We start from the raw sequence: 24593 nt of genomic DNA on the forward strand, positions 1-24593 counted from the left end.
ATCTGATGTTTGATTTCTCTGTTTTATCTCAGGGAAGAGCCAACAGATGACGTCATCCAGGACTCTGTAAAACTCAGAGACAGCCTGTCCGGTAAGGGTGTGTGTAATCACTCGTGTTTGCCTTTCATTTCATTGTTTCACTGTACACACATCTTATTTTAATAACACCTTCAGCTTTAGATGTTTTAATGTATTTTGGATCTGTGTTTGTGTGTGTTTTAGCCAAGAGGTCAATGCTGCTCAATATGACCTCAGGAAGCTTGGAGGCCTTTGGAGGGGAGGCATCCAGAGCAGAATTGTAAGTGATGTTTGTATGAACGAATAAGAGTGTCCATGTTCATATAATTAGGTAACCAGTGGCTTTATTAGTGTGTATGACCAACCAGCCAAGGGTAAAAATAAGCATGTACATTTGCACTGAGGCAACTCCTGTAACTTTGTAATAAACGTGTTGCAATTACTAGCGCTTTAATTATTATACCTACTTTCTGTTGCCTAAGGTGTTAATTACTTAAATTATTAAGTTCCATGCTGGCAGTAATGCCATGCAAATACAACTGCAAAAAATACACTTTAGCCAGTGTCTGAAAGTGGATGTTTTCAGCCAAAAGTGTGAGAGTAGACTTACTGAAGGAGACAGAGAGAAGTTCTGATGGTGGATGGTTGTCAGGATGTGGTGGTCCAGCCCAATTTAAGCCAAGCATATAAGTGTTTGTATGTTTCTCCCCACAGTGAGACATCAGAGCTGGTATATTGTGTTGCCGACCTGCAGATGAGCAATCAAAAGCTCGAGGAGGAGGTGAAGAAGCTGAAGCAGGTGGTGGAGGGCATGGAGGACAGCAACCAGAAGCTGGCAGAGGAGAATGAGGAGCTACGCAATCAGGCCAGAGTGTAAGATGCACATACATGCAAACACAGAGCACAGATTTATTGTAGTAGTGGTTTGCTGACTTCTATCTCTGTTTGTCCTCTTGTGCAGTAACCATCAGCTGTCGCAAAAGGAGAAAATGCTGAAGGAGGAGGTGGAGGAGATGAAGGCCACTCTGAGCTGTACGGAGGAAGGCAGAGCTCGCGCCTCCGCACACAGCAAACATGTGGTCAGTCAAACTCGGGCTGCACAAAGAGAATCTATAAAAATGCATTCTGCTTGCAAACAGATGGCTTGTGTCTGTTATCTTTGCCTACACTATTGGTCTGCAATATAGTACAGCACATTTCAACTGCAATGTCTGAACATAGACAAATCATCAACTGTTGTTGACCCCATTTGGATTAGAATTAAATGACTGTAGTTGACATTCATTGCAGCCATGACAAACTGGGGCACTTTGACTTGCATTACTGATTGTGGCTGGAAATTAGAGCCATGTCTTATTTTTTTTCTTTTGTATTGCATTGCCAAAAATTGTTTACAGTCACAACCCAAATCCAAAACAAAATGGCTTTGAAAATACACCTTGGTTGAAGCACTTGCAAACTGCAAATCACATTTTTTGTACATACGATTTTTGCAAATGCAAGCTGAAGGTAAATGAGCCCAAATAAGTCCACATCCCAGATTGCATTCAAACTTTAGATAAAATGGCAAAATTCTTCAAGTCAGGATGTCAGAGTGTAATAGAATAGAAAGTTTATGACTGTATTGCTATCGATTGCTTTTCTTCTTTTCAGGAGAGAGAAAACCAGAGTCTCATTGCCAAGATTGCTTCTCTTCAAGAAGAGGTACTTGATTGTCCAAAGAGGACTTTTGTCTGAGGAGTTGACAGTAAAATCAATGACCTGACTCACAGGGGATCAGTAGCACTCATCCATTTATAGTTGGTTTACAAAGAGTATGTTGTTACAAGTTTTTTTTTTATAAAAGGATGTGACCACCTGACCTAACTCCCCTCTGATGGCTCCCCAGAACTTCAAGGTAACCATGGAGACAGACGAGCTTCAGAGGAGAATAGCAGAGCTGTGTGACATTAACGCTGACCTACAGGTACCTGTCCGTTATTATTTTTTATATTTAGCTCTGCATTATTACATCCCTTCTCTGTCATTCTTTACTTCTCTCTTACAGTGCACTTCTCTTATTCTATTTTTCTGGCCCTGAGACATTTTTGAGTCTAAATCCATCTTCCTTCCTCAAAAAATGACCTTTGCATTGTCAATCTGTCTCAGGAACACTTTGTAATTCTGTGTCAACGTGCTGTACCTTCTTTATATTCTTATGTAACTGCCCTTTGTATGTCCTCAGTTGCAGATTCACTCTTTTGATGGTGTCGTGAGTGAAAAGGAAGCTGTGATTCTAGAAGTCAGTGCCTTTTATGATGTTTTTAAAAAACAAATCCTTATTACTCACTGTAAACCTTTTTGTGGCAGTTGTGATCATTCTATACATTGAATTTCTTGAATCCAATCAGAGATTCAATCTGAATGAAACCTTTGAAATTTAGCTTTAGCTACTAATTGTGTTTCTAAAATTCCAGATGAAGGTAATTTTTATTGCCCTCTTTTCAGTTTCTTCAGAAAACACTTGTATCCTTTATCCTCCTTTTACAGAAGAGCAGACAGATAAATGAGCTGAAGTCAGCAGTAGAGGAATATTCCTCCATCACAGAGGTCAGTGTGTTGAACTTCACATCCTATCATTAGTTTCTCATAGATGGTCTTTTATGCTTTCACTTGTTCCTGATCTCTCTGCTCGCTCCTTCCTCATGCCAATGCAGACCTTTTTATATACTCCTTACAAACCTATTGTCCAACTCCACCACTTATTTTTTAGCTGACCGGTGTTTGCAGAAAATCGTCCTGTGATTCACTGATTTCCTGTGTGCAGCAATGAAAAAAATCCTCATGTTAAATGAAGTTTGCATCAGATTGGTCACTTCAAAAGCATATCACATTACTTATATCTTGAATAAGATATTGACTATGAACTTGAGGTAGTCATTTTATTTTCCAAAGTATTTATGAATATTTGTACAGCTAAATGTGAGTATTTTGGGGTACAGACAGTTCTCTGCTATGTCCAGTGTGTTTATACAGTTATCAGCTGTGCGTCATTGGCTGACCAACTGTGGGAATTAAATCACCTGCTTCCACACACTGGTCTTATAGTCAACAGGGTTGTTCTAGTGGGCTAACAGCAGGACACGTGGTTGACCTGTAAATAACTAAAGGGGTGAGCTGAGTCATGGTGGTGTCTCTGTTGTTGCTTCCAGCTGCTGAGAGCAGACAAGAGCAAGCTGGAGAACCAGATGCAGATGATGCACCCAGACCTAGCTGGGTAAGTGAATGACGAATAGCCTTGGATTGACCGTGTTTGAGATATTAAATATTACAACTAAGGATGTAGACATTAGCCTAGTTTTATTTTATCACACTATTCATTCTGGGGAGAAAGACTGCCACAAACTGTATCTTTTATATAAAAAAAAGTAAGATTTTTGCACATTATGGGGAAAATGTGTCCTTTGACATTTTTTTTTTTTTACCTTGTTTGCACCCCACCTCTTCACTCCCTGTCCTTGTGTCTGTCACAGTGCTGGTCTGTCCCTGTCGGTGGCCTACAGGTTGAACCAGAGCAGCTCAGGATCCCTGCAGACAGAACTGGCTCTGGCACAGTCACCACTGGAGGTCAGCACTCTCTTACTTTGTCTGTCTCTTTCATTTGCTTCCCTCTTATTTTATGCCCTCCATTATTTTTGCTTTCTCCCTCTTGCTCTCATTCTCTTATCTCATAACCACCTGTTTCTTCTTCTCTATTTTTGTCTGACATTCTGACACTGATTCTTTTTCTCTGTAAACCCTGTTTTGGTCTTTTATACCACAGACAGATAACTCATGGCGGCTACACATCTTGGATATCTTCCTTGTAGTAACCAAACTGTTGCACATATAAACTTGATTGCATCCCACACAGATACAGCATGTACACCAACTAAGCACTTGAACAGGAACTAGTTTTTAAGATAGTTTTGGTAATGTTGTGTAATCTCAGTTTATAGTTCATCTGATCCCTGCTGCCTTCATGAGAAGATTATTTATGCCTACAGGCAGGTGATTCATCTCTCAAGATTTTTCTTCCTCATGCTGTAGGGCCTCTCACACACTCGACGGACAATGCAAAGCACTGTCTGAACATTAGCTGCAGTTCTTCACATGTTGTGTGCTTGGTACAGTCCAGCCTCTATGTAATAATCAGACCAACGGTGATTGTTTTATAGTTAGTCTGCTGACTTGTTTGTATAAATGTATACAGCAGGCCCCCAATGGACTTGATCATTTTTCCACTGCTATGAGCTTTGCCTCCCCACTGGATGAGACACTTGACAGGGAGGTGCTGCTGATGCTGCAGGGACCCAGCCCTGAACACATGGCCCAGGAGTTCAAGAGCCTCCTAAACAAACTGGTAACAAGTGTGATTAAGTGAACCCTGACTTGCACTTAAATCCTTTAATTGACTTTAGATTGGTGAATAGTGGCCAATTGCATCTGTATAACAACCCCATTTTTCTTTTGTATAAAGTGTTATATAAAACACTTTGACTTGCAAATGACTGCTTTGAGTGTAAATGTCATTCCGCTCCAGTCAACACAAAACTAGCATGGCATCAGCAGTAGCATATGACACATGTATTTGTAGCTTTTTGGTATGGTATTTTAATGTTTCAGGTGCTCCTTTCTGTAGCTTCAGATACAGACTGCTAAAAGCTAAAAAGGCAACTGTTTGTGTATGATGATGTGGCTACTCTTCAGACTTGATTTAAATTTTAAGTAGTTTAAAATCACAAGAAACACAATTGTCAGATTAACTTTTTAGCTACAATGAGAGGTGACGATTACCTTGAAGTTTCAGTCAAATTCAATAAACAAACATGACGTTAGGTTTATGTTTGCATTTAAAGTTCTTGTTTGTCTCAAGCAGTGTGTCTAATGTGAATAATGACTTTCCATCTTACAGTATTTCTCTTTCACCACTTTCGCTTTATGTTTCTCAGAAAAGGGATTTCACAGAGGAAGCTGCATCCGTCTTGTCTGCAGTTGGAGGCTTGTTGGACGACCACGCACAGCCAGGGGGCAACACAGGCACCAGTCTTCAGGTCACATCCACTCACACACTTTCACAGACAGATTTTTACAGATTTTGTTCAGTGTCAGCCTACCTGAAGGTCTTGACATAAGCTTAAGAAAAGTCTCAGGTTAACAGTGCACTGCAGTGTTAGATCCTTTGTATATGTGTACAGGTTCATTTCAGACTGAAAAGGGCCGTTTAACTACCTTTTATAATATGAATCATTAAATTATGTAATGTGATTTCTGTCTTTCTCTCCCTCCACCTGTTGCTCTTTTTCCATCTATCACTGCCTATCTGCTCTTTCTCTCCTTCCCACCCACTATCTCTCCTCTCTAGAGATCTCTCACTTACATAACTCTCCAACAGGCCCCATCCAAGCAGTGCTATTTAGTCAGTGTGTTGTACCATGAACACAGCCCACTCCCCTCCTCCCTCACTCCAACTTTCTGTATCTCTCTCTCTCTCTCTTTCTCTCTCTCACTTTCTATCACCCCCTCCTCCTGCATTGTTGCCACTCTGCATTCATTAGCCACGTACTGCCATACAGCAGTAAACATACCAAATGAGACCGAAATCATTAGTGGAGCAGAGCTGTACCAGTGCAACTCGGTCTTCTGCTGGTTCTTCAGCGTGCTGCTGGCTGACATGGAAAGATTGTTTGTCAGTTAGGTGTCAGAACTTTTCAGAGGCATAAAAGAAACTTGGTTATTCAGGCTGCAAGGCTGCCTGCGGCCTTTCACCCCAGCGAGAGGCTGACTCCTCGGCCTTGTCATCCCACAGACCGTGCAGGCCGAACTGGACTCGAAAAGGGCAGACTGGGCCCTCAGCCTGGACCAGCTGGCCCAGTACACCGACTCGCTGGAGAAGGAGCTGATCAAAATGGCCAGTAACATGAGGAGGTCCCGCACCGAGATCCTGCACCTTTCCGTCAGGTGAGCAGATCTTTGTCTGTACTCCCTGTGCATGTGTGGCAGTGTCTGTGAAAATCAGTGGGCAGTGGACAAATATGTGAGCTGCTGAAGTGAGTGATGTTTGAGGATGTGGTATGAGCGCAGAGGAGGGTGAAAGAGAAATACCAGAGCAAGATGGAAGAGAATAGATTTGCAGTGGATCTTGTGCTGGCGTGTTGAATACAACTAGCCTGTAAGGTAGGAAAACATTTCTTTAAGCTGGAGTTGCTCTTGTGCGGCAGTAATCTCATTGGTTGAATTAGACCCTAGTAGGCAGAGCTAAAGAATTAAGTAAGGTAATTCTGATGTCACAGAAGAAGACATTAATAAGGGAGATAGATGTTGATTATATCTTGCCCTTAAGCATAGTGACCTATCAGGTTATCAGGTTAGCTGGTTAGCCTAGCTGACCTTCCAAGTTTCCAAGCTTTCTCTGTAAGCTTGTTTGGGTGCTTGCAGAGCTTCCAGGATCTCAAATGCGACATGGTCCTGAATTGATTTAAAAGTTACTGGGCAAAGCTTAAGAGGATTTAATGCAAGTGAAGTTATTTCTGCTGTCAAAGGAGATCTGGCTATCAGAGAAGTCCACATTTCTAAAACTTTCTGAGACGCTACATGAATAACACCACACATTACTTAATGGCAGACACCTGCAATGTGAGTCTTTCTGCTCTCCAGTGCTGTGTCTCAGTTGTGTTGAGTGGGGGAAAAACCTGTCAATCATTGCTGACCTCAATGACCCCAAAGAGCCCGCCTCACTAGGTCGGAGTCTGGGCCAATTCTGGACCTCACTCTTTGTGGATGGGTTTGCCTCGCCTTTTGTGTGTGTGTGTGTGTGTGTGTGTGTGTGTGTCTGTTTATGTGTGTGTTCATGGAGACGGCCATCCCCTTCAGATATATAACAGAGCTAGCATGGTAAAGTATTAGACCAGAGAGGGGGAACTGGTCAGGCTGTCCAGCTGGGATTTACTGGTGCTTAGTTGCCAGGGTAAACTCAGGAAATTTGATGTTGTTTGGGAGTAAGGGAAAACTGCAGGGACTCATTGTAAGTAATAGTTGTACCTCCTGCCCTGGACTGTCGGGGCTAACGCATACTGTTGAGAGTAAGACTGGACTATAAGACAGGGCTAGGATAGGGATTTGTTGTAGAACACATTTGAGGTTGTAGGCTGAGATTAGAAGGTTGCACTGGTATTGGATCTACAAAACTGTGAAGTGAAGAAACTGTTACTGGGCCAGTCGGAGAACTGGCGGTGGTCACCCTGGGCAACAGAATGGGACACTGCATGGGCCTGCGGATTGGGTACAGTATGTCCACTGTACTGTCGCCTAAAATAGGATTTCATACTTCTCCGAACAGCAAAGATTTTGTTTCTACCACATTTTTTGGGAAAAACCAAATATCCCTCATTTGGTTTTAATGAACAGGATTTTTGTACTGTTGCATGCAGGGTGCAGGAGCAGGAGAACCAGAAGCGGCAGCTGTGTGAGGAGCTGGAGCAGCTAAAGACGCCTCAGGACAGCAGAGAGGCCTCATCCCAGACACCTGCACCAGAGGAAGAGGTCAGAGAGGAAGGGCAGGCTGGGTCATGGACCTCAAATCTATAAGTGTATATTTGATAAACAGCAGCAGCTACTTGCTTCCACCATTCTCAGAATTAATCTTAATCTAGTCCAGTATACATGGATGTACACTGTGTGGGAGGTCAAGTTCACTCTTTGGATGTTTTCCTGGCATTAAAGTCATATTCAGTTTGTATGACACTTTAATCATTTACATGTATGTGTTTTTGCATGTATGAATATTCAGTTGCCACAATAGAAGGATATTGAAGGGCTCGCTTATTGAGCAGGGACAGAGCTTACTGTATTCAGACAGATGGAGTATCTGCCAGAAAAGAGCTGAGTGCGAGTTGGCGGTTGAAGTGGACATGTCCACACACACACACACACATACAGAATCCGATGCGGCCACACACCTACGCACTGCTCCTCGCACAAAATACACTGAAGCATGCTTGAACATTTCCATTACAGTAGCATTGTTTTCACTGCAAAGCATAATGAACTTGGTGCTGAGGTATAGTGGATAGATTTGCACACAGTAAACAAGTTGTGCTTCGACAAAAAACCTGGTTGTCTTTGAAATAATTCAGTATAGCTCCTGCTATTTTATAGCTATCTTTCATTGGACTTAATCAACAAGAAGAACAGAATATAATCTGTGAACTCTGTTATGATTTGCTGACAGCTTTGTTAAAAGGGTCATCCTTTTGGAAAAGTTTTACTTTTTCCGCGATGGTTTAACCATGATGGCTGTCACTGCTCCACTTCAGCTTCATCACCTCCATTCCTGCAGTTGGATTTTGCCACAGTGGGGTTTGTTGCAGGTTTTTGTGCATCTTTTTTTATTGAGACCTTGTTTTTCTCTTTGGTTGTTTTTTCTTTTTAGCCTGGAGATGACTTGGACTGGGATGAGGAGTTTGCCCTTCAAGACTTCCTGAAGAACGAGTTAGCAGAGAGGAATTGCAGAGAACAAGGCGGGCGAACGGACAGCAGGCCGGAAGAGACAGCGGATAAGTTAGCAGACAGAGGTGAAGAAGAGGACGGGGAAGAGAAGTGGATGGTGGTGGACACAGCAGGAGAGGGAGAAGTGAGGGACACGTCCACTCCTCTATCTGCCCTCTCTGGGGAGGCCCAGCTGGGGCACAGTGGAGCAGGAGGGAGTCAAGGTGAGTGGGGTCACAACGGTGGACAGAATGACCACCAGTCAAAATCTCAATACTGAAACTACTTAGTGACTATTATAACTTAATTTTTCATAATTTTTTTTAGACTTTTACCAAGTAATATACCTCTAGATAACAATTCTTATATGTATTTAATATAATATCTTGATGGGTTATATGATGTAGATTTATCCATAAAGAACCACTAAATGTAATACTACTGGTAGCAACTGAAGCTATTCATTTTGAATTGGCTCTCAACAGATTAAATTTTCTGAATTTGTTCCAGTTAAAGTTGAGAACTTTGAGCAGTCTTCCTGGAGCCTTTTAAACCCAGTTTACACCAGAATTGGCCCAGGGCTAACTGGAACCTCAGAAATCAAACCAAATAGGGCTAAATATAGTTTCATATTTTTGTAGCCCCATTCTGACCTTTGCTCACTCTGTTCCTATCTCTGAATCTGACGCAGTAGGATTAACAGTAGAAATAAGCCTTGAACTAGCGTCATGCAACAAGAATGTGAGCTAGTACATCCTCTGTCCTCTTAGCATGAGAATATTGAAACCATAGTTTGAACATAAAAACTGTACATAAACATTTTACAAATTTGCTGGTTATTGAAACTTAACACTATTGTACATTCACACAAGAGTCTCTGCAAGTTAACTTTAAATAAGCACTATGTAACTTTTTTAGTATCTATTTGTTGTTATACCATCCTATAGTCTTGAACTGTGGGACTTCTTGATGGACAATGTCTGTGTGTTTTTGTGTTCATCCCACCATAACTCAGAAACAAGCCTGTTTTGCTCAAATGTTAAAAAACACTAATGTAATACTAATTTAAGTTCATCTAAAATGTTAGCTCCTGTGAACTGTTACTCCATGTATCAAGAGCTTTTTCTCTTTGTTAATACTAAAAAAAGAAAGATTTAAAAACTATTGCATAGTGCACCTTTTAATGGGCTAATGTTATTCCTTTCTGTCACTGTATATGCCTTTTTAGCTTTATCTACTGGAATGTGTAGATGTTTCAGTACGTAGCAACACAAAGCTAAACTACATTTTTTATGTATGCAATTATGGAAGAATATGCACACTGGTAGTGATTACTGATAGTAGCCATATTAAAGTTATAGAGGATTTTATTTTACTCTCTTGAGCACCTTTTGTGAAGCCACAGTTTTTAATCTCAGACCATCAAGTTAAACATTACAATGACTTAAAAATCACTCACACATCCAGCTGATGCACCAATTTGCAGGTTTCCTCGGTCTGACAAAGTGCTTCAGCGGATAAACTCTAAAGGTGAAGAACAGCCTACAGGCTGTTATTGTCTTTGAGTGTTGATTTGTGTGTGTGTGAGAGTGACTGTGTGGATTATCCCCCTATAATCCATGGGAGTCACAGGGCACTCAGCCACCCTTGAAGCACCAGTACAGTACACACACTCGCTCACTGTAAGGATACACACAGTCTGTGGCCATGGAAGTAGACCCCTGCCTTCTATGGATGTTGTGGCCCTAGTCTTATAAAGGTTGTGTTTGAGAGTGAGTGTGTGTCTGTGTGTGAAATCCTCTCTTCCTCAAGGTCCTTGTATGGCCAGGTGTACAACCGGTCTAAGGCCACGAAGTGAGCTCAGTAATCCTCCATTCCTCTGCTTGCATGAGCGGCTGGCAGGCAAAGAGAAAGATGAACCATAGTGCGAATGTGGTCATTAATGCCACCTTAGCCATGCATGGTATTTTAGAATCTCTGCCCCTCCCCCAACTCAATGCCTTGCATAATAGACAATCTGACCCTTTATGGTAAAAGGTGGGGTTGCATTTTTTTGTATGGCGATTAACCCCTGTAGATGGATGAAGGTTAGGGTTTTTAATGAACAGCTTCTTTGTTTGGCCCTTTTTCAGCCCATTCTTCCCATCTGACAATTTGTTTCCTGATTTATATTAGATTTTCTCTTCTTCTTCTTCCTCTGTATCTGTTACAGACTCTGCAACCCACACCAAGTCAGAGCCCGAGGTGAACTGTCAATCTGTACAGGTAAATTGAATTGTCATGGGATTAGTTATATGGGTCGTACAAGATGCTCACCGTGTTTGGGATTGTACGTGCATGTGACCTCAGTGTATTATCCTTTTAACTCTGCATATCTTTCATAGTATTTTACTAAATGTACAGTACAAGATTAATTACTGAGATCACTAACATGCATGTTAATGAGTGGAACATTCTGCGTCCCTGAAACGTTGACAAGTAAACTTCAGAAAACTTCTTTTTAGTTGTTGGAAGATCATCTTGAATAGATGAGATGAAGATGAGGAGATCTTTCCTTGAAACAAATCTGTGAAAATATAGGCAAACTGAATGTAAGCATCGTTCAATATCGGGAAGCCACACGTTCAAATTAATTTGTGATGGTTTACATGTGATTATCATCACACCAGTTTTGACCGTATGAAAGCTTGTGCTTGTAGCTTAATGCAGTGATTTCATGATTATGTCAAATGTTCTCACGCAGAATCAGGATCCCTTTCATTTGAACAAGACACTGAATCTCAACCTGCTCAGAGGCCAACAATAGATGACTGTAGCTGTACTGGGAAGCTGCCAGGTGTGTGACAGGTGTTTAAGTGTGCGTCAGCAAGAAGCTGGACAGTTCCAAAACAGATTTGGCTCTCAGCGTACATTCCTATTTGAAAATAGTTGGCTTACAGATCTTTACCGGAATACGCACTATTTCCCTTGTGATGGTGGGAAGGAAGTAGGAAATTTTTAAAGTTATGATTAACAACGTCAAAGGAGATTTAAAAGATTATTTGAAATTAAATTAAAATTGAATGTAACTTTAAAGGCCCATGTTTGTCTTTTGTGGCATGTTTTAATCCATTCATTACAAATTCTTTGTACTTAGAATTAGACAAACCTTTCAAGCTACTGATTAATTGTTTTTATTAATCTCACTACTGTATGACAACTAGCTTGAAACTTGCAGGAGATGAATAATTCATCTCGGTAAACATTTATTCTGTTCTAAGTTCTCGTCACATCCATCACACTTGTTTGTTTATACAGTTACAAGCAGAGGCTTGTTTGCAAGCTATTTGTCTAAGGATGCTAAATATTAGATTTCCGAGTTTTCAATTACATATGTCAGCTATGGGACTGTCCTTGAACTCATCATCGACAAGGAGGGCTCTGAAAAACAGTCATTGTTATGGACATATCTGAGTTCTTAAGTTACTATAGTACTTTTACAACTACTCTGTAATGAATGGGAAGCAATGACTGCCTGGAAGGTAGGAAAAGGATCTAAAATCATGTTTGGCAATATTGCCCTATATTACTTTCTTATGAATCTAATGTTAATGTAATTGGTTCCAATGTGTACATGTGTTATTTTTGCTCCTTGTCTGTTATTCCTCTCTCCTAAGCTTCAATCTGCACTCTCTCTGTCTTTCTTTTTCTCTTTCTGCCATTTGCCTACCAAATAACTCTTCACATCATCATAATTCACAGCCTCTGGTCACAGGCAGCAGTCTGCGTGCTTGTGTTAAAGCTTTCCACTTCCTTATATAGAATGACTGATGAAACTTTGGGGTCACACTAAGATTAAAGGGAAAAATAACCTGCTGTAATGCTATTGGCAAAAGAGAGGATTATACAACTACATTTGAAAATGAATATATTCCATATGTATTCTGCACCAAATAACAATGCATGCTATACATAAACTGCACGTTCATAACTATAATCTCAATGTCTCGTCATACTTTCTGATCTTTGGTGTTGTGTATTCTGCTCACTTGCCGTCCTCAATGCTTAATTAATTTCATGCCTGCGAGGTTGGTAAAACTAATTCAAACACTCCATCATGCTGCAGTCAGTGATGTTTGCTTTGAATTCCTGTGAGGTGACATTAAGTGGGGGTCTTCCCAACAATCCATTACTGATTTAAACAGATGCTTTGTGCTGTCCATCAGCCATTAGATTATGTTGACTTCTTGTGCAATGTCTTCTCATCTGACAAAGATTTGTTTCTGTTAACTGTAGGCCTGTTGTTTGGTTCATGCTTAATGTGTGTTGCTTATTTGATCTTTTCACCCCTTTCCTTTCTGAATATTTATCTGTGTGTGCGTGTGCGTGTGCGCTTTCAGGAAGAGGCTGCAGTACCATTGAGCGCCCACTCACAAGCTGTCAGCATTAGACACCCAGAGGCGGATGCGCTCCCTGATCGGTCCCACTCAGAGAACAACAGTAAGATCTCCACCTCCCTCTCTCTTTCTTCCTCGCTCTCTGTAGTTCACTCTCTATGTTGATCACACGCTCCCTTTCTGTTTCATTTTCTTCTCCCCCTACTGTCAGCTAGTCTCCACACTGTGTGCATTTACAACTTAACCAAAGAGTGAGTCATTTCCTGACTCACTTGGTATGTTTGCTGTTTGTTTAGAGGAGAGAGAACTTTATTAAATCTTGCAAGATAAAGGTCAGACTTGCCAAAATACCACGGTATGAACATTTTTGTCTTTTTTTCCTAATGCAGAACTCCACAACTGCTTTGTAAAATCATATACTTAGTAACTGCATTTTTTAAAACAATAATTTTCTGTTTTCCTGTGTTTAGAAGCAGAATTTAAGTGAATTAGAGAAGGAAACTCCAGTTATCTTGCTAGAGAGCAGTCGCATTGTTACTGCACTTAAACAGTATCTCAAGCTCAGACAAGCTTGGGGGTTTAATCCAATCAGTCCTGTCTCTGAGAGCACATAGAGAACTCTGTTATTTCACCCACCCCCTGGGTTATTTGAGACCTTTTGGATGAGAATTGATCATTCTTATTGGATGAAATAATATGACGCATCTCCTGCGATTAATCGACTATTCAACTACTTTATGGTATCAATCAATACTACTAAAATGCAGTAGTCATGAATGTCGTATTTCCCATATGAACATAATCTGGGTGTTAAACCCATTTTTCCCACTACATGAAGTCAAACATTGAAGCTAATATACTCCATTCGCATGCAAGCCATGTTTTCAGGTGATGTGTGTTGAAGTTAAGGCCACTGGCTTGTTATTACTTTGTCATCTGTCTCTGCTTGTGTAAAACACCTATTGGGTTTTCCCTTGCTATTTTGGTGTAAAAATGGTTCAAGATTACCCTTTAGGATGGACCCATTTTTCTTCTCTTGTTTTCTTCTCTAAGCAGATGCAGATGCCCCTAAGACTGCAGAGTCTCCCCCCTGTGGTCCTGCCCAAAATCTGACCAATTCTTCTGAGCAGGACCAAACAGTAACACTTAGCAACACCCCTCCTACAGCAACTGAGATGGTTCCCCCCAACAGCACATCACCTGGACCAGATGGGACCATTATCCAGACTGAGAGGTGAATGAAAAAATAAATGTTGTACTTTATAGACTGGACAGTACTGGAGAGTATTAGGCTGCCTTTCTTCTCATGCAAATTCCAAATTATATGAAGTATTGCATGTGCATTGAAGTATTTGTTGATATTCTGGTTTTATTCATATTCTGTCTTTTTTGGTGTTACCCCTAGGGGGCACCAAGGTCAAGAATTTTTCACATTTTTCATAATGGCTTTAATCATACATTACTTTTCATGGGTTAAATCCATAAAGATGTGATTTAGCATATGTCAACTAGTTTATTAGAAATTACAAATTACAAATCAAAAGAATGCAAATGTTTAGATGTTGAGAACAAATATGTTATCTCCTTATTTCTCTGAGAGACAGTGAGGGATCACCTTACACAGGGCAGTAGCGGTTTCAAAGGTGTCACAGCAGATTATACACTGGGGCCATGACACATCTGACGTAATTTCTGAATGACGAAACAGGATTTTTCAAAATAAACAATGCAGAAACTGAGGGGAAAAAGAAACGGGAAGTTTACTGACTACATATGATGCATTAGCTGGTGACCTGGCAAGAATTCCCCACTGAGATGGTTGTTGTAGAGGAGGAAAAGAGGATAAAGCTACCGCTCTATCTTTAAATTTATTGTCTCCATCACACCTAAACAGGAACTGAATCCACAGACACACCTGTGGAGTTGCTGTTTGGATAAGAGAACCCCACAAAACAGAAGCCTCCATACTGACATGAAACTGACATTACCACATAGCCTCACCCAGCATCCTGACTCATTTTCATAGCAGTATAGACCCTCCCTGCTAGATGTGAAGTAGATGGGTGTTATCATCAAAGTTGAAGTCACCATTTTACCGTGTTGCGTCATTTCCCTATGACTTGGTCCACATTTGCTAGTCAAATGGGTATTTTCCTTGCTGTGGGAGGAGTGTGCAGCCTAATTAGTATCTCTGCAGCCATGCTTTGCATAGGTTCAGTCCACCTACAAAGCGACTGGCTGTTCCTCACCTCTCATACTGTTGCTATCAGTTGTACCTTATGAGATAGATAGAAAGTGTATCTGAAGTATACGTCAAGCCTGAGAAAATGAACAGTGTTTGACAGTTGACCTTTGACCTGTGGTTAGCACCCAGCCGACCTGTGAGGACCACGGGGGAGAAGAAGCAAAAGAAGGCGAGGCGGACTCGAGCACAGGAGCCATGAGACGTTCAAAGGTTAGTAGCAGAGAAGAAGTGTTTTAATGTGTGAGGGAATACAACTTCCTCTATTCTCTTTAGCAGTGGCTCCCCACTGCTTCCCCTTCCTCTTTTGGACCCTCTCTCTTTCTCTATGCTCTCTGCTCTTCATGTGTGCCTCTGCTGAATGAGAGTAGATGTGTTTTGAAGTGAGGAGGCTTTCAGTGGGCAGGGCGGGGGCTGGCTTTCCTTCAGAAAGACTCAGAGGGAGTCCTCGCCCGGGGCAAGGAGGAGAGGAGAGGGCAGGGATGTAAAATGAAGGGAAAGATCATTGAATCAGTTGGCCATCATTCTAATAATGACTAAAGCTAATGGGAGTCACAGGATGGGCTATCTGGTTCTCTGAATGCTACTGCCAAAGGAGGCAAGTACAAAGTCCTTTATATGTCTCACTATGTTGTCGGTGTTAAAGTGCTTACATTACCGTGATGTTTACTTCAAGTTGAAATGCTTTAGATTTTTTAAAGATCGGATATAGCACAAAAGACAAGAAATATGTAATATATGATCAGAGCAGATCAAAGAAGGTTGAAATAGGATAATTGTATGAATGTAATGAATGGTAATTAATGAACATCCATTACTTTAAGCAACATTGTCACTTTTTCTACCTTTTTTAAAATGAATGGTGTCTCCGCCCCCCTATCACTTGTTTCTGTAACTTCAGTGAGAGGGTAGGATGACAGCGTTGCATACATGTTTACTTCAAGATACAAGTTGTCAACACATAACATTGTTATGATGTAATGAGTTTTGGTTGTAGTTAGCACTCACATTATGTCTTACAAATTGTTACAGACCTGGGATTTGTATTTACGACAGTGTTGTTGTACTCAGAAACTTTTGGGGCATCACCCAATTGCATCAAATACCAATTTCTACATTATGTCGCTTTAATTAATATTTTAATATATTTTAAGTAACTGATCACAACTTTTGTTGATTTAAATGTCAGAACAATTGCATTAAAAAAATCTCCAGTTAAAATGAAAAACAGAGAAGTCTTCAGATTTGAGAAGCTCAAATGGCAAATGTTTGGCCCTTTTACTTGATTAATGACAGAGATGTTCCAAAGCTCATTAGCAAAGGCCTGGACACAATGGATCTTCACTGTATCGTCTCCCCCTTTGGACCAATTAGTGTTTACAATGAGAGGCTTTGATGTACGGTCCATATAATAAGATTGCTTGATGGTAATTATGCCCAGCCTCTGTCTCGCATGGGCTTGCAATGCCTTCATGTTAGAGGTGAGGCCCACTTCTGTTGTGATGCTGTTTCACCACAGCCTGCTTTGTATCCTGCTGAGAGATCGATCCGTTGGTTTATTTAGTCTCCTGCCTGCTGGTGGCATGCTGGACTGCCTCCCTACTGAGAGAGAGTCTGAGGGGAGCCAAGAAAGATGAGCTTTGAAGCTGTGGGTGTGTTCAGCATGTTAATAAAATCCTATTTTACACTCTTAAAAGCCTGGTGGAGAAAATGTTTGATGATTAAGAATCAACTCCTGGTTTTAAGTTTCTTAAAGTTTGAGTTTTTGTGAACAAAATCATTTGGATATATTCAAATAATAGTTTTACTTGTAAATGTACGACATTTTCATAGGAAGTAAGAAGCAAAATTCAATCATTTATGTTTTATGTTGTGTTTTTACTTGGTGATAAATTTACTTAACATAACTTTTAACATATTTGTACAACGAGACGCTAAATGATAAACATGACTTATAGTACCTACCGAGAACGCTTTGTGCAAGCATAAAAGTCAAACTTGTTATGGATGATCACTGTATTATTTAGCAAGGAAAAAGCTTTATGGGCAAATTCACTACATTTTGGAGGATTGGATAATATCAACTTTTTGAAAATAGGTCTTCGGAAAGAATTTTAGGTCAGATCATTGGATTTTAATGCAAAAAAAATCTAATGATGCTTAAAGGTAACTGAGCAGTTTTATTTTTCTTTCTTTGGGCCTCATTTGTAAAAGAATTTCTTCAATTTATATTTGAACTTTGTCTTAAGATCATTTCTGACAGTGTGGTTAAATTCGATTCATAGAAGATGAGCATTTAAAAACCTTGCAAAGTCCTCCACAGGCTTTGTTTCCCAAACTGCAATACCCATACATAACCAGCAGGAAAATCACTGAAGTGGAGTCTTGACTTTGCTTAGAGATGAGATCATTTCCAAGTCGAAGCTTTTATAAATAACTGCTCTTACATGGTTTTCTACTTCATATTTAAGATCAAAATGGATCGTAAATCAATGTTACAAATGAGGCCAAGGAATATAAAATGGCATTAAAGTCTCCTCAGGTTTTGTATTTAGAAAATGGTGAGGCAGCTCTCTCCTATTCTGAGCAGTGTCAAAACGGATATTATGCAGACTCATTACACAATATCCCATTGCATTGCTCTATCTGCTCACCTTGCTCCTGTGTGTGTGTGTGTGTGTGTGTGTGTGTGTGTGTGTGTGTGTGTGTGTGTGTGTGTGTGTGTGTGTGTGTGTGTGTGTGTGTGTGTGTGTGTGTGTGTGTGTGTGTGTGTGTGTGTGTGTGTGTGTGTGTGTGTGTGTGTGTGTGTGTGTGTGTGTGTGTGTGTGTGCGCACACGACTGTGTATGCACGCAGTCCGCCTCCACTACTTAGCACTGTGCCAGTGTTAACGTGTTCTCTGAGCACCCCTCTCAGCAACACACACACTCAAAGAGCTGCAGGGCTCTCTATGAAGCTCCACATTATATAAGGAATCAGCCCAATCTTTCTCATCCACACTCTTACTGTACAGCTTAGATAGCATTTCACTGCCATGGGACAGGTACGCTACATGTATGTGGATGTATGGGTGTCTTTAATCATTGGCCATTTGTTTTAATGCAGGGTAGAATTTTGTGCAGCAAGCCCGCCTGTTATTTTCTTACCCCCTCCCTCCTTCTCTTCCTTTACGTTTGTCCATCTCAGAGCTTGAGCGAGGACCAGTCGGCAGACAGATCAGCAGCAGAGGACAGGTGAGTGATTCACTGTCAACTGTTGGCTCAAGTTACAACACTGCTTCACTTTCCAGCAGCATTAATAACTCCTGAAGATTTTAGTGATTTCTGCCTAGAGAGAGCTGTTTTATCTGCATATTCTTTTGGTACCGACATAAAGATTTGATTTGATTTTTTTTTTTTTTTTTTTCCCCAAATGCTGTAGTAATTGCTCTTGTGTAAAAGTGAACTGTATGTGTTCCAGCACGTGTCTGCTGCCTGTGTTGGTGGAAGAAGAGGAGAGTGTGCAGGACAGCACAGCCGAGGTTCCAACAGTAGCCGCTAGCATGGAAGGTAGGAAGAAAAAATGCTCAAATCTGTGTGCAGGAAGGAGAGAAAGAGAACCTGATATTTCTTAACTGTTTATTTACGCCTTCTTTCATCTGTGTGTAACTTTGCCCACCCACACACCAACTCTTCCTTCACAGCAACAGAGCAGCTCACCAGCAGTGGAGCAACCACCTTCCCTGACGGCAGCTCTCCTCAGTCACAGTCGTCCTTCATACATGCCAGCCAATCAGGGAGCGGCATGGGCAGCGTCACCTCTGACCCCAACCATTCAGAGGCTTCAGCAGCTAAAAAGGACGCCCTCCTCCTCTGTGGCAAAAATAAGAGGGAACTGGTAAGACCTGCTCTACTCCCACTTGACTGCTGGATTAGTATTTCTACATATTAATGGTGGCAAGAAGTTAAAGTTGTTTGCTTGACTGCTGTTGGAGTTGATCGCTACTTTTGTGTAGATCATTCTACTGTAGTTTTAACTATTTTACTGACTTTTATATAAGGTGGCTGTTTTTAAATAAAACTTTCAAGCTAAATCAATTATTATTTTCATTTAGGGTCTGGTAGGACACATAACATGTGACATAACAATGATTATGGTGGAGTTTGCAGCAGGTGTTATGTAATACGAACTAATGACTAAAAGTGTTTAAAATAGCGATCTCTACACTTAAAAATACAAATGTACAAGTTACTTTGGGTTCAGTTTTCTGCCATAATGCGTAATTTTTATTTAAGATTTGTTTTTCAATGTTTTGTTTTCTGTTAACACTAAATGTTATTAAATGCTTAAACATAACTCAAACCAACCTAAAAGTAAGTTTGATGAAGCACCAGGATCATGTTGAGTGGAGCTGGTGTCATTAAGATTAAATGTCTTTGACAGTGATGAAATGGTGCATTGGTATCTTCCTTCACCATGAAATGCTGTCTTTCCAGCTATGCGAGTGTGTGTCAGTGTGTGCGTGTATAAAAGAGAGAGCAAGGGAGAGTGCCTAGTTTCATTTAAGCTCCACTCAGAGTCAGATCATTCAGAATCAAGAGGCAGCTACACTGCCAGCTACTTTGAATCTTCACATTTCACCTTTATTATGTAAAAACTATTGAAGAAGAGCTGTGAAAAGGGAGGGAGTGAAGGGAGCAATATGGATTTGGAGGGCAATGTGAGCATGGAGGGATCAGAGTTGGGAGAGCAGGAGGGGGAGAAGGAGCAGAAGGAGGCAGTAACGTTTGTCCGGGTCCTGCAGGAGCTGTCACGCAGCATGGAGGCCATCGAGGAGCACAAGGATCAGGAGGACCAAAGTGAGACCAGCATGGCCACTGAAAGGGAATGTATGTGTAATATATTCAGTGTACATACTAGATATATGTTTACCAGCTGTCTTAAATCCATTTTTTAATAACTGCTAGTACTCGAAATGGTGTTTGCACCATTTTGTCAGGTATTTGTTGAGTCATGATACACCTACTTATTATTTCCCTCTCTAGCTGAGACATCACTGATCTCTGACACCAATGAAACCTTAAAAGACAGGAACAGGTAAGACAACAAGTGATCATTGTAACACAGCACATAATCATTTTTGTGTAAGACTTTCCTTGATTGTTGTCTCTTTTTCTGCAGTCTGTCCCCTAATGACAAGGAAATAGAGGTATGTATGCATCAAATCTGAGAGCTGCATTCTATTAGTATTAATGCAAACAATTGGTGTGTTAAGGACAGTTTTTGTTTTGGGATTGTGTGTGTTTGAGAGCATAAAAGCCACAAATGAGTCTGTATCATCACCAGTACAAAGTGTCATTCTTTTCTAATACAGCCTTCTGTCACAGATTAAGTGTGCATCCATCAGAAATATTTATCAGACATACAAAGTTTACATGTTTGTAGGTTTGCACTAATTTCCAAAAACCCGTAAGATACACAGAAACATGCCAATAGAAAATGCATTATACTTAAAGTATATTGAAAATCTGAGGGTTTTCTACAGAAATGTGTAGAAGTTTCATAATTCATCTTATCCATTGGCACAATAGTAGTCTTTGACAGGTGACAACTCTTATCTTATTCAAACAAGGAAATGTTGGTAATCCACATTCAGAATGTGTCCAGCAATGAGTGCCAAGTCAAGTGTCCTTTTCATGTTTTCAGACGGAGTTCCAGCGCCTGGCGTTGGGTTTCAAGTGCGACATGTTCACCCTGGAGAAGAGACTCCGGCTGGAGGAGAGGTCACGTGACCTGGCTGAGGAGAATGTCCGCAGGGAGGTGTCCAGCTGCCAGGGCTTACTGCAGGTCAGTCTGCATACGCATGGAGCTTTCCAGCTTTCTGTTTTGCTTCATCCCCTGACAAAATAATTGTATTCTGCCAAGTATGATTGTTTATACATTCTCATTTTGGATGATTACTCAGTAAATATTTGTAGTGCAGCTCTTTATAATACTGTAATTTGTCCTGAACGCCTTTCCAGTTTGTTAAATGTTGTCAAAATGTGTAGAAAATCACAGCATGTTTTGGCTTTATTTTAAGTAAGTGTTGTGGTTTCATGTAAGTAGGACATGTCTGAACAAGTTTCAACCAACAACAACAATGGGGACAGTCATCTTGCATCACGATCATCAAGTATAAATGGATTTATTTGTAAATGTAAGTGATGAATAGGTGTTTGTTAGTGGGTATGAGTGGAAAACCATCTGTGTAATCTATTGCTTTTATGTTTACATGTAAAGTGTCTATGAGTCTCTTGAAAAGCGTTATACGGATAAAAGGTATTTTTATTACTATTACTGTTATTGGTTTCTCCTGTCAGGTGCAGTCATCTGTTTTTTGCCCTTTGTCCTTTCTTTTTTTGTAATTTGTTAACTGTCTCCTTGCCCTTTCTTTTGCCTCTGCACCAGTGATAGCCGTTCGTCCAAATGTTCGTCCCATTCTTGTGGACGTGATATCTCAGGAAAGCCTTCGGAGGATCTTTTAATTAAGCCATAATTTCCACTTGGACTCAAGGATGAACTGATAAGATTTTGGTGATCTAAGTTCAGGGTCATTGTGAACTCACAAAACATGTTTTTGACCTTAATTCCATAATTTTCCAAAGCCAAAACTCAGGAACTGAAGGGGGGATTGTGACCATATTTCACATTTGGTTGGATACACACTAAGTGTGTGTGCGTGTGTGCGCGTGTGTGCGTGTGCCAGGTTTTACAATTTGTAGGTTCTAATCATGGACAGTCATGGATGTAAACTGCAACTTGAGTGGTGCGCAGAAGCATTCAACTGTGAGGTTGTAATTCGAGTCTGTCTTCTGTTCTGTCCTCTCAGGCTCTGATCCCTCTGTGTGAGGATGACAACCAGTCCATGGAGATCATCCAGAGGCTCCAGAAGAACCTGGATATCCTCATCCAGTCCATGACCAGAGTGTCCAGTCGCTCTGAGATGTTAGGAGCTATTCACCAGGTGGGATAATGCGTATGTTTGTGTTACCATTTGTTTCCACCATGTTGTGGTGTGGTGAACGTTTTCGATTTTACTCCTGTGCTGTCTCTGTGACTTTGACTGTGATGATTTAATGGAGCCTTGTGTGTGTGAACATCAGGAGAGTCGTATTGGTAAGGCTGTGGAGGTGATGATCCAGCATGTGGAGAACCTGAGGAGGATGTACACCAAGGAGCATGCCGAGCTGCTGGAGCTGAGAGAGACACTCATGCAGAACGAGAGGTCGTTTGGATCACAAACTGAAAGAGGTATGACATGTTAGCTGCAATGTTGTTCTCCCATTAATTATCTTACATTTATCAGTGCTGTTCTTATAGTTTATAACTAAGAGCATAGTTTTTCCCACAATGTTTTTTGAGAACCAGACTTAATGAAATGTTGTGGCAATGGCAGGGGAACTCTCGAGATCCAGTAGGAATTAAAATGAAAAATGTATACATATTTAGTGTTGAGCCTCAATATAACGTAGACTCAATATAATGACAAATGGGGGTATATGTGTCAATATGTATGCTCAGTGATGGCTCACACAAAGCACATATATAAGGTATTTAAACTGTTCCTCTTTTCAGATGACTTCCGTGGCAAGAAACAGCCGACATCACAGTACTACAAGGTCAGCTGCAGCTTGGTTACATATGATCTCATCACTCTGCTTCAGTCAGGGCTCATGTTGGCTTGATGTGTGTGTATATGTGTTGATGAAGAAATGTATTTATTTTCCTTGTTTGTTTGTTTTTTCTAAAAAGTCATCAGCCCGGCGGGTCAGCATAGCAGCAATCCCCCGCTCTGGTACAGGCAACATGCACTTTGACATGGTGAGGACATCATGTAGCATGGACTTTTTTTTTTTTTTTTTAGACACCTAGTGAGCTTTTTGCATTATTTAACAGTTTGGTTCATAGTTTCTTTATAGATATCCACTTTTAAACTGTATAAATAAAAGTTATGTTTTTGTTATAGAGTTCTGATGCTGCAGGTAGGATTGCTTTCAAAGCCAACTACATGCATTGCAGGACAAAACATTACTATTGTTGGATAGGCTTATAACACAGTGAGCCTAAATATATGTAAAATGTAGGTTCTAGTGCTGTTAGGACTGCACTGGAGAGTTTCGCATCCAGACAATCAGATCCAGGTTTAGAATGTTTGTTGTCATTGAGCATTTTATGTTGACATGATAGTGACTTAAATAGCTTAATTTTTCCCACCACAGTCCAAAGCACAGGACGGCTCAGAGGCTGAAACAGAGCGACTGACCAGGCGATCCCCATGGTAGGTATTTGTTGATTTGTCTGTGTTAAATCTGCCTTGATTGTAACATGCAAGTGAAGTTAAACCAGATTTAGTGTGTATGTGAAGGGGAGAGTGTGCTTAAATTACAAGTAAAAGGACTGTTTACATTACTCTACCTTTTTAAAAACACAGCAGCATTCTCTCTGTGTGGGAAGTTGTTTGCTGTGGCTGTCGTCCTCATGCCACAGAAAGTTGGTGTACCCTGACATGAGGGATGTTGTTGTTGTTATGCCCCTATGTGATAACGGTGGTTTCCAGGAATGTGGCAGGGAAGAGCACGGCGCGCCCCCCACTTAAACGCTTTGTTAGCTCTGCGGCCTGGGTTGACACTGAAGAGCCCTCTCTCGTGATGAAGGGGTAAGACATGCCAAGAGGAAGATACCACGCTGGCTGCGTCGCAAAAGTCCTTTCACGCTGGACCCAGATGCATAAAGATGGAAGCTTTCTAGTGTGACATGATTACGGTCTTCCCAGCTGCGGGTTAGTCAGAATTACATCTCTCCAAATCAGTTTGTAGTAAATGTTGTATCGAAATTATGTGTTTCTGAAAATGCAAACTTTACAGGGAAAAAACAGAGGTTGTAATCAACTTTTGTCCTTCCCAACAGTTCTGTACCCAGTCTGCTAATATCTATAATTGTAACTACACTGACAAATGTGACATCAGCAGTAATAATGTAGTAAAGGGGGAAGCTTAGACTGCTGGAACAAACTCAAAACCGCATGTTATCCTTTGAGACTAGATTAAAACAATCGCTGACATTAAAACGCCCAGCAGCCATCTTTCATGCATCTGGTTCCTCCTCGCATGGGGAAGTGTTTATCAGAATCCAAATAGGCACATTTTTATTTTTTGTTTTTGTAAATGTCAAGTAAGACTGTCGACTTTTTTGTTTTTATTGGTATCATATAACTTTCAAATGTTTGGACGACGGGAGTAGAATTTGTTCTATTTTTCCAGCTAAGCCAATGTTGAAGCTTAGGTGATATAAATGAAGCACTTCCAAATATCTGAAAGAATGTGAAATTGCTTTGTGGGTTCATTATTTATTATCTGAGCATGTAATTGCTGTGCATTGCTGGGCATTCATTGCAGAAAATGATTTTAACATGTTTCTATCACGCATCTCTAC

General features: G+C 40.7%; 1 protein-coding gene across 5 annotated transcripts in view; it reads left to right on the forward strand.

Moving 5' to 3' along the window:
- lrmp (lymphoid-restricted membrane protein) overlaps window positions 1-24593 on the forward strand; it is a 34037-nt gene that overhangs the window by 5863 nt on the left and 3581 nt on the right. For 3 of the 5 annotated variants that reach the window (XM_073480389.1, XM_073480393.1, XM_073480390.1), the window contains exons 5-36: window positions 33-91; window positions 223-298; window positions 733-891; window positions 980-1097; window positions 1672-1722; window positions 1907-1984; window positions 2243-2299; window positions 2548-2607; window positions 3210-3274; window positions 3531-3624; window positions 4253-4399; window positions 4989-5090; window positions 5846-5997; window positions 7467-7578; window positions 8468-8747; window positions 10736-10788; window positions 12903-13002; window positions 13953-14133; window positions 15267-15354; window positions 18327-18373; window positions 18600-18688; window positions 18823-19016; window positions 19924-20008; window positions 20165-20216; window positions 20301-20328; window positions 20826-20966; window positions 21991-22125; window positions 22265-22412; window positions 22737-22780; window positions 22914-22982; window positions 23381-23439; window positions 23719-23817. In XM_073480389.1, the coding sequence (XP_073336490.1) occupies window positions 33-91; window positions 223-298; window positions 733-891; window positions 980-1097; window positions 1672-1722; window positions 1907-1984; window positions 2243-2299; window positions 2548-2607; window positions 3210-3274; window positions 3531-3624; window positions 4253-4399; window positions 4989-5090; window positions 5846-5997; window positions 7467-7578; window positions 8468-8747; window positions 10736-10788; window positions 12903-13002; window positions 13953-14133; window positions 15267-15354; window positions 18327-18373; window positions 18600-18688; window positions 18823-19016; window positions 19924-20008; window positions 20165-20216; window positions 20301-20328; window positions 20826-20966; window positions 21991-22125; window positions 22265-22412; window positions 22737-22780; window positions 22914-22982; window positions 23381-23439; window positions 23719-23817 (3222 nt within the window). The remainder of the gene's footprint in view (window positions 1-32; window positions 92-222; window positions 299-732; window positions 892-979; window positions 1098-1671; window positions 1723-1906; window positions 1985-2242; window positions 2300-2547; window positions 2608-3209; window positions 3275-3530; window positions 3625-4252; window positions 4400-4988; window positions 5091-5845; window positions 5998-7466; window positions 7579-8467; window positions 8748-10735; window positions 10789-12902; window positions 13003-13952; window positions 14134-15266; window positions 15355-18326; window positions 18374-18599; window positions 18689-18822; window positions 19017-19923; window positions 20009-20164; window positions 20217-20300; window positions 20329-20825; window positions 20967-21990; window positions 22126-22264; window positions 22413-22736; window positions 22781-22913; window positions 22983-23380; window positions 23440-23718; window positions 23818-24593) is intronic. The other 2 variants (XM_073480391.1, XM_073480394.1) reach the window with 2 other exon arrangements.

The sequence above is a fragment of the Pagrus major genome, chromosome 14 (assembly GCF_040436345.1).
Source record: "Pagrus major chromosome 14, Pma_NU_1.0".
Classification (NCBI taxonomy): Eukaryota; Metazoa; Chordata; class Actinopteri; order Spariformes; family Sparidae; genus Pagrus; species Pagrus major.